Raw genomic sequence first — 9,729 nt, 5'->3', positions numbered from 1 at the left:
ACTTACCCCTGCAGCCCGTTGACCTGTTTGTTAGGTTTCATGGGAAGGGAGAGGGGGTTCCCTGGCTCCCAGCAGTGAGGGAGAGCTGGGCCCAGATCCTCCAAGGCCTGTGGGCTTTGAACATCCTTTGAAATCCAAGGGAGTTGGGAGCTGGATACGTGTGAGGCTCAGGCCCACAGCGACTTGCCCAAAGAGAATGAGCTGCTCGTGGGGAGGCCCAGAAAGAGCAAAGGTCTCAGATGTCTGTGATGGTTTCTTCTTAAATTCATAGGCTCGAACCAGCCGCCTCTAGGACATCTGGATTTAAGAAAAGCATCCTATATGGAGGGATTTAGAAACTGGATCCTGGGCACATCCCCACCACCCACAAGGTCCAGAGGCAACCCCCGCCTCCCCCACCTCAGGGTAAATCTGTATCTCAGACAGGGTCTGGGGGAAGTCTCATACCCAGACACACATGGACACAGAACATCACACATGGTTCCCAAGGAAATCAGACGTGAGTCCAGGAATAAATTTGTGGGTTTCCCACACACACATATGGGCGCAAAGGCAAACACCACAAACACACACACACACACATAGGTGCTTGTCACATCCCACCCCTAGAGTAGCCCCAGCCCTTCTCCCCCCTGCCCTTGGCTCCCTAGATGGCCCTGCCCCCCCAACCCTCTCTCCCGCCACCCCCGGTTTGCCCCCCAACCCTGCCTGAACAGACCCACCCCCAAACTCACTGGCCCAAAGAGACCCCCCTACCCTGATGTAGAACTGCCAGTCATTTAAGTTTGTCTGTGAATCTCCAGGAATTAAAGATGTATATTTAATTAAAGATTATGTCATGATGGAACTTCCAGGAACACATCCAGCCACAACGGGCAAAGTTGATGTGTTGTTGCATCATTGTTAAGAGTCCTTGAGTTACAATCAAACTTCATCCTACAGGGCAAATGTAAGACTATGCATGCACAGCCTTCCATTTCTGTATATCCTGGTTATAATCTTATAGCTAAAAGCAAACCAATTGGCCAAGGTTTTCAGAAGTGCCTACAGATTTTGCACCTGTGTACTCCCCCTCAGTACGTTAAAGGGGGGCCTGATTTTGGGCAGAAAGGTGCTCAGCCCTTTATTCAGAATCAGGCCCTTTTAAAGATAGCCACACAGGTCCAATCTTGATGGGATCATAGCAATTACGGCTTCTCTCAACACTTCGCAAGCAGCAGACAGGTCTTGGGTGCAGCTAAGAAGTTCACGGGTGCGTCTAAAGTGGCGGCTAATAAATACAGTTTTGGAGGATTCAGGGAAGAAGTTAAGCCAACAATTATCTAAATTGGGATTTGTCATGTGTCTATCACAATGTAAATGCCCTAGGGAAGGTTACGGGAGTCACGTCCTGTGTTATTTTCATATCACAATTTTGGTCTGGATTTTCAAAACATTTTCAGTTTGGGGGCTGGGGGGTTACCTCTCTCCTTTTACCTCACTGCAAATGAGTGGGATAGAAAGTGTGTTTGATGGGACAAGAGTAAAGCAAAAATCCAATTTGAAATTAAACCAAAAGGTGTGTTTTGTAACCACCGAAAGGTGTGTTTTGTTGTTCAAAATAATCTTTTCCTGCAAAAAACTCCATTTGTCATTAACGTTTATTTTTTTTCCAGGAAAATATTTTTGCTTCCAAAATGTCAATTCACTCTAATTAATTTAATTCTTGGAAAAATCTCATGTGGGAAGCAATGAAAAGTGCTGTGGCACCTTATCGATTAACAGATTTTTGGAGCATCAGCTTTCGTGGGCCAAGACCCTCTTTGTCAAATGCACTGGACTGGAGAGCTACCCCTCTGATGATATCTGGGAAGCCTAATTCCTAACATCCAAATCCAAGTGGTAAAGTCCTAACAACAGTAGCACAGTCTTCAACAAAACATGTACTAAAGGGCAGAGTTAAGGTTATTAAGGGATATCCCTTAATAGAATTCTGACGCTGACAACATTTTTTGCCTGTGGGAAACAAAACTTTCCTTGGTCTTTATTTTTTGTATTGTGTATTAACAAAACAGAAGGTGAAAGTTGTTATTGCTATCATTCCCTCAGTACCATTTTTAAGTGTCAGTTTTCTAAATAAAATAAATAAATACATGAAGGTTTTGGTAAAAGAATGGAGGAAAATATTGTTACTTTTCACATTAGACATAACACCAGGGAGATTTCAATCAAACAGGAGCAATAGGCTGACCCTTCCAAAAAGACCTGAAAAGCAAGGAGTCAAATCCACTGTGATTGTATTGTTTATTCTTGTATATCCAATCCATGGGATCTCAGCCCCCTCAAAAGTGATAGATACAGGAGCTGAAGGAATCTGGGCATCTGACTCTGTTCCAAAGCAGGTCAAATGCTGGTCCTCCAAAGGCTTTTCAGGAGGCAATGCCCCCTCCCCAGGGTGTTCCCTGTAAGCTATGCACTTGGGCAGCTGCCCAGCTGATTAACAGAGCACCCACAGCAAGCAGTATGTGTTTTTACTGGTGGTGCACATTTGAACACATGCTGGTGCACATAACAAAATTTATTCCACCTGTAGATGGAAATATTAGAGGGAATCCTCTCCCTCCCCACTTCTCTTTTTTTTTTTTTTTTTTTTTTTAAACAAAACAGGTTTTCTTTGCCCCCCTAGAAATTTCCACTCCATGGAAAAGTTAGTGGGGTTTATTGAAATTACCAAGAAAACTGCTTTTTGGGAACCCTCTAAAGTTTTAGGTATGTTGACAAAAACCCTGAACATTTTGCACAACAGTTTAAATGAAAAATGTAAAGGAAAACACATCTTCCAACCATGCTTTCATTAAAAAAAAATCATGGGGATCAACAAATACTTTCCTGACCAGCGCGGGTCTATTAGACCCAGTCCCAACCCAAATGCATCATCCCATGCTACCCTCAGCTGTGAGTGAGCAGTTGGATGTTATAGTAACCAGGGCTGGCACTACAGGAAGACTTGTCCACGTCTTAAATGAATTACAGTTGAGCCTTAGAATTTCAGCCTCTGATGAATCCCTACATCCTTCATGACTCTGAGTCATAGAATCCTAGGTCTGGAAGAGACCTCAGGAGGTCATCACATCCAGCCCTCTGTCCAGCAGGACCAACCCTAACTAAATCATTCCAGCCAGGACTTTGTCAAACTAGGACTTAAAAACCTCTAGGGATGGAAATTCCACCACCTCTCAGTAATGCATTCCAGTACTTCACCAACTTTCTAATGAAATAGGGTTTTTTTTCCTAGTATCCAACCTAAACCACCCCCCTGTAACTTGAGACCATTGCTCCTTGTTCTGCTTCCATCACTGCTGAGAATAGCCTCTCTCCATCCTTTCTGGAGCTCTGCTTCAGAAAGTTGAAGGCTGCTGTCAAATCACCCTCACTCTTCTCTTCTGCAAACTAAATAAGCCACAATCCCACAGCCTCTCCTCATAATTCAGGTGCTCCAGCCCTCTGGAGTCCCATGAACAAATTCAGTTGGCTTGGAGTGAGTTCACATTATTAGGTTTGGAGTGAGTTCACAAATGCCTCCAAAAGGTAACCCCAGCCACACAGCCAAGCATTTAAAAATTGCATGTCAGTCCCCAGAATAATCATGGCTTAAAACCACCAGGACAGGTCAAAAATCATAAATGTAAGCATCATAATTCTGAGCTATTCAGAGTAACTTTTTCCCAGCATTTCTCCCCAAACACAAGTATCAGAAAATTACTTTAAAAAAGCTGAGATTTTTTGGGAACTAAATCACCAATAATTTTGATTGAAAGAAAAAAAGTGTCTCATTCCAGAATGAAATTAATTTAGTGAATCTATTTTTCTGTCTGGCCCTGGATTAGCTCTAAAACAAAATCTGCTCCCTGTCCCCCTCTTGTGGTTGGTTAAAGGATTACAAGTCTGTATCACTTTCTTGCCCCAGTAATGCAAGCAACAGGGACATTCTGGGTTCAAGCCCCAGGCAGGCAGCCGTAGTAAGGAGGGGCTTAGTTGTCAGGTGGGGATGGGAGTTCATTATCAGTATCATCCACCACAATAATTGTGGCATGGAGCTTCCGGTGCTGCGCCAGCTGTGAGGGAAAGCAGAACCCTTTGCCGCACTGGTGGCAGTGGTGGGGCCGCTCTCCCGTGTGGATGGCCTGGTGCTGCACCAGGTTAGAACTCTGGGCAAAGGCGCGGCCACACTGCCCACAGGCAAAGGGCCGCTCGCTGCTGTGGGTCAGCTGGTGCTTGCGCAGCACTTTGCCGTCAGCGAAGCCCTTGCCGCACTGGTGGCAGCGGTAGGGATGCTCCCCACTGTGCAGCCGTTGGTGCCGCAAGAAGCTGGAGCTATCACCAAATGCCCAGCCACATTTGGGGCACTTGTACGGGCGCTCCCCCGTGTGGGTGCGCAGGTGTTGCGTCAGGTTGGAGCTCTGGGCAAAGGCCTTGCCACACTGGTGGCAGCGGTGAGGTTTCTCACCAGTGTGCACTCGCTGGTGCTGTGTGAGGTGCGAACTCATGCCGAAAGCCTTCCCACACTCAGTGCACTGGAAGGGCTGTTCCCCGGTGTGGATCCTCAGGTGCTTGAGGAGAGGCGAGCGGTCCACAAAGGCCTTGTGGCACTGAGGACAGCGATGGGGGTTGTCAGGGCTGTGTAGCCGCTGGTGCTTGAGCAGCTGGGAGCGCAGGCAGAAGCCCTTCCCACACTGGGGGCAGAGGTAAGGCTTCTCTGCCAGGTGGGTTTTCTGGTGCTGAATCAGGTTGGAGCTCTGTCTGAACCTCTTGCCACACTGATGGCAGCAGTGGGGTTTTTCACCGGTGTGAGTGTACCGGTGCTCAATCAAGTGTGCTCGACGGCCAAATGCCCTTCCACAGTCAGGGCAGCGGTAAGGCCGTTCCCCAGCATGGGTACGCTGGTGCTGGGCCAGCCGGGAGCTGTCAGCGAAGCCGCTCCCACAGCTGGGGCAACAGTAGGGACGTTCCCCTGTGTGTGTCCGGGCATGCTTGGTGAGTGAGGAGCTGTCCACAAAGCCTTTGCCGCACTGGGGGCAGGTGTAGGGGCGCTCCCCCGTATGGGTCCGGCCGTGCTTCACGAGGGACGAGCTGTCGGCAAAACCTTTGCTGCAGTTGGCACAGTGGTAAGGGCGCTCCCCTGTGTGCATGCGCCGGTGGTGTGCCAGATGCGAGGGCCAGGTGAAGGCTTTGCCACAGTCCGCACAGTTGTAGGGCTTCCCGGAGTTGGCTATGGGAAGCGTCACGAGGGGCCACTCTGGGTTATGACTGGGGGACAACTCACCCTCGGACCCTCCCGACAGCGCTCCATCCTCCACGCCAGGACTGCCCTCCTCGTCCCCACTCTGCACCCCATCTCCAGCTGGAACAACATGGCAACAGACCCTTACCTACTGGGCTGAAAAACAGCCTCCCAACCCACCCTCAAGTGATGGAGGTGGCTGAGAGCCAGCGTCCCACCCCAACACACAGGCTAGGAGAGGGATGTGCTGGAGTCCACAGAGCAGCTTCTATAAGGCTTAAGTGGTATGCACTTCTAGCAGCGAGAGCAATCAACCATAGGCACAGCTTATCTAGGCCGGAGTTCCCTGTCAGCTGAGCGCTGGGGCGGCCACCCAGGAGAGAGTCCAGCACTGCCCAGCTGATTAGCAGAGGGCCCACGGCCAGCAGCCTGTGTTTCTACGGGCGGTGCACATTCCCACATGCCTTAGTGCACAGAACAAAATTCATTCTGTCCTCAGATGAAAAAAACTAGAGGGAACACTAGCTGTAGCCGATATTCCATGAGCGGTTTTAAGGCATGCGCAGCAGGTTTTCTAAAAGATCCAACCTGCTTCAAACAGCAGCGAACTCTGGGAAGTTCTCTGGCTTGCGTAATGCAGCTGGACAGAGTATCACCTGCCAAGAGGGCAGGGGACTGGACTCGATGACCTTCCGAGGTCCCTTCCAGTTCTAGGAGACGTGTATCTCCAACAAAAATAAATAAATAACCGCAATGGTTCCTTCTGGCTGTGGGATCTGTGATTCCATGGGCTGCTGTGGGGCCAGACTTCACCTGTGAGTGTCACGGCCCAAAGAGTCCACTGTCCTCGTTCAGTTCGGCTTCCTGTGCACCAATAGAAACACACTGCCAGCTGTGCGTGCTCTGCTAGTCAGCTGGGAGGCACCTGAATCGCTGCTGGGCAGCCGCCCCAGTGCTCAGCTGACAGGGAGCCCTATTCGTGAGCCAAGATCTCACTGCGCTCGGTGCTGTACAAAACAGAGCAAAGCTATCCACACACCTCTGCCACACGTGCCTGTACCATGCTTGGAACATCTGGGCCTCACTGATTAACCCTTTCCCTGCCATGGATAAACAGAATCTCTGTGTAAAAGGTGTCTGGAAAGTACCAAGTCCGTACCGCAGGCCCCTAATTATTTCTCTAGCTGGAGTCACGACTGACACCTGTTGCACTGAGGTGACTGCTGCTAGCGCCAGTGCCGAACTGGATGAGAGCTCGGGGTTGAGGACATCTTGGGGAGCAGGGGTTAGTTAGGAAGCGTCTCTCACCTGTGGCTGTGCTGGTCGGGAGGTGGCTGTCACTGGAACACCGGGGGTCCGGTGTGCACTACTCTGCCTCCGGCTCCATGGGGGGACTCACGGCTGCCCTAGAGCTTGGCAGTCCAGCCCTGAGGAGGGAGAAGAGGGGAGACCAAAGACTGTTACAAGGACGCTCTGTGAGTTGGAACTTCTTGCTTGGAGGAAAAACGAGAAGTCCTGTGGCACCTTATAGACTAACAGATGTTTTGCAGCATAAGCTTTGGCGGGCAAAGACCCACTTCGTCAGACGCATCTGACAAACAGGGTCTTTGCCCACAAAAGCTTATGCTCCAGAACGTCTGTTACTTTATAAGGTGCCACAGGACTTCTCGTTGTTTTCGGAGATACAGACTAATGCAGCCACCCTGGACACTTGCCTAGGGGCGCCTGACTGTGGCACACAAGAGAAGGGCCAGGAGGCTCCTGGGCGCACCATGGGAGTCAGGAAGACAATTGGGCGGAATCAGTGCTAATGGGACAGCGTTAGTCTCCTGGGGGCCAGAGGAGCCAGCCCTCCATGGCCTGATCTACCCTAGCTGCATTGCCCAGGGCGGTGGGTGGCAATAATGCAGTTGGATCCGATCCAGATGTAGCTAGATGAAGGACGAATTCGCCCCTGGACGAGGGACATCACCCCAGGCAGAAGAAACCCCCTTCCACAGAGCGCCTATGCAGGGCCCTGCCCTAGCCATGCCCCCAGCTGCAGGGGCAGCTCGATTTTGGGGCAGGGGCTGGACCATAAAGGGGGGGACCCGGCACCAACCCCCGAGCCCGGGCAGATGGGGCGGCTACAGCTTTTATAGACCAGTTGGGGTGGTGGGGGGGTCCGCTGGTCCCAGCCACCGGTCGGCTCCGCTCCCCGATCTCCCCTCCCGGCAGCTGCTCCCCTCCCCGGGGCCGCCGCCCCTTGCCCCGGGAGCCCGCTCCGCACCCCTCCCCGCCGGGCTGCAAGCGGACGCACGAGCCGGGCGCGCACGCAGGCCGGGGAAGCCCGGGGGCGCTCGGGGCTGGCGCAGGAAGGTCCCTCTCCCTATTACGTCCCCAGCCCGGCTTCTCCGGCGGGTTTAACCCCTTCCTGCTCAGACCTCCCGGGAGCAGGTTTCTGCCCCGCTCCGGGCTCGGGAATCCCAGGAGAGAGTCCGGTCCGGCGCGGCCCCGCTGATCGGCGGAGCGTCCACAGCAGCGTCTCTCTGCCGGGTGGTGCGCATCCACCCCGCCTCGGTGCACAGAACAAAACTTATTCCGCGCCTGGGTGGGAAAAATCGAGGGCAGCTGGTCCACACAGGTCCCAGCCAGCTGTGCGGGGGGCAGGGGCGCACACCACACTTGGCAGGCTGCTGGGACTGGCCCATGAGTGCCAGCCTGGGGGCAGAGGGCCAGGCCCCACGGTACACACACGCCCGCTGCATCTCTCATCGGTGTGTAGTGTAGGTAAGGCACAAGCGGGTTAGATGGGAAATAAGAGCTTTACTGGGGATAACACAACAAACTCGGACTCCCTGCAACATAACTGGGTTACTGAGAGAGGTGGTTGAATCCCCATCCCTAGAGGTTTTTAAGTCCCGGCTTGACAAGGTCCTGGCTGGGATGACTTAGTGGGCTTTGATCCTGCTTGAAGCAGGGGGCTGGACTTGATGACCTCATGAGGTCCCTTCCAACCCCAGGATTCTATGAACAATAATGTCTTGGAGGTTAGGATAAATGTGTCACAGGGGGTGAACTCCAGAGCCCAGACCCTTACAGATCAATTACCAAACTATGGAAGGACCGTACCATGTCCTGTGGACACTGGGACGACTCAGGTGAGGACTTAGCAATGCCATGCGCTGGATTCCAGGCATCTCTGGGCAGTCAGGGTCTTCACTCTCCATCCTGTATGCAGAATGTGGACACTCCCTAGCCGGTGTTGTGAGTAAATGGAAGTTGAAAGGATGCTGTCCATTCAGACTCCACCTATCAGCGCAGCTGTTTTTTTGTGGGAGGTCTCTGTGTCCCAGTGGGGTGACCTGCTTGCACAGCATCCAGAGAGACAAATAACCGTCAGAGTGACAGACACTCCCCTATACCCCTTCCAGTTGCTAGGCAGACTGCTGCCACATGACACGCTTGTTCCTGCCTTTTCCGCCACACGGAATAGGAGCGCCAAATGCCCAAAGGAGAAGGGACACCAAGATGGAGGCCAGGTTGTCCTTTTGCCAGTTCAAGATGGTGACAACAACCAAAATTGTGACCGGACCAACCATATCCATTTCAAACAGTTTTGCTCCAACAGCTGTTGATTGCCCTAACAACACAACCTGAGGTTGCTCTCAGTTGGACCAGGAACTTCAAACAGATGTTCTTGTGCTGTATTGTCCCACTGTCCCCTTAGAACTCACCAGTCCGCTAGATTCCTCACCCTTGATTTCTGGGGGTTCTTTAACCTCACAGACACAGGCAGAAAGAGGCCCACTGGCTGGGAGCTTCCCTGGGCAGGATTGCATTGGAAGAGTAAAAACTTTTCATCCAGTGGAAGAGTGAAGGACTGTGGTATGGCTATGGTCTGAAGAAGTGGGTCTGTCCCCTGGAAGCTCACCACCTAATAAATTATTTTGTTAGTCTTTAAAGTGCTACTTGGCGTCTTTTTTTGTTTTAATGGAATCGAAACATGTAAGCTGTTCAGTCACTGAGTTTGGGTCACTAACAACAACCTATGCTTAGAGCTCAGTTTGCTGCTGTAGCAAGACACGGAATATAATCTTCTAAACCAGCCAGCCTAAATCAGATACAGCTTCAAGAGTCAGGCCCAGGTGCCTGGTTGGAATAAGTGGACTCTAGGGCCAGTGGGGAGAACTTGTGAGATTACTTGGAGATTTGACCACTCACCGGGATATGAAGCCTGTCTGTTGTCTGGCACTGATAAAGCCTGGGATATGAAGGAGGCTGAGAGCTAGAATCACACGGCCCACATGTGTTGTGAAGAACACAATTTTTAACCTCTACCATGCGCTGAGATGCAGAGGCCACCTTGAGATGACTATGATGGAAATGTTACATTCCCACTGTTTGTACTTTTAAAACGTGTGATGTCGCCTCTCCCTGGATCTTTCAAATAAATTGAAGGAAAAAACCTCAGAACCGAATGCTGATTT

The 9,729-nt window shown here is 51.4% G+C and overlaps 1 protein-coding gene across 1 annotated transcript; it reads right to left on the bottom strand.

The window, feature by feature from the left end:
- Window positions 1–2,266: 2,266 nt before the first annotated feature.
- Window positions 2,267–8,563, bottom strand: LOC142014933 (uncharacterized). The gene is given in 3 exon segments (XM_074998222.1): window positions 2,267–5,380; window positions 6,569–6,687; window positions 8,372–8,563. Coding segments are annotated over 3 exon segments (1,587 nt in total). The 5' UTR covers window positions 8,470–8,563; the 3' UTR covers window positions 2,267–4,010.
- Window positions 8,564–9,729: the final 1,166 nt, after the last annotated feature.

The sequence above is a fragment of the Carettochelys insculpta genome, chromosome 6 (assembly GCF_033958435.1).
Source record: "Carettochelys insculpta isolate YL-2023 chromosome 6, ASM3395843v1, whole genome shotgun sequence".
Taxonomy (NCBI): domain Eukaryota; kingdom Metazoa; phylum Chordata; order Testudines; family Carettochelyidae; genus Carettochelys; species Carettochelys insculpta.
Note: the sequence above shows the minus strand (reverse complement) of the source record. Positions and strands in the feature narration are given on the sequence as shown.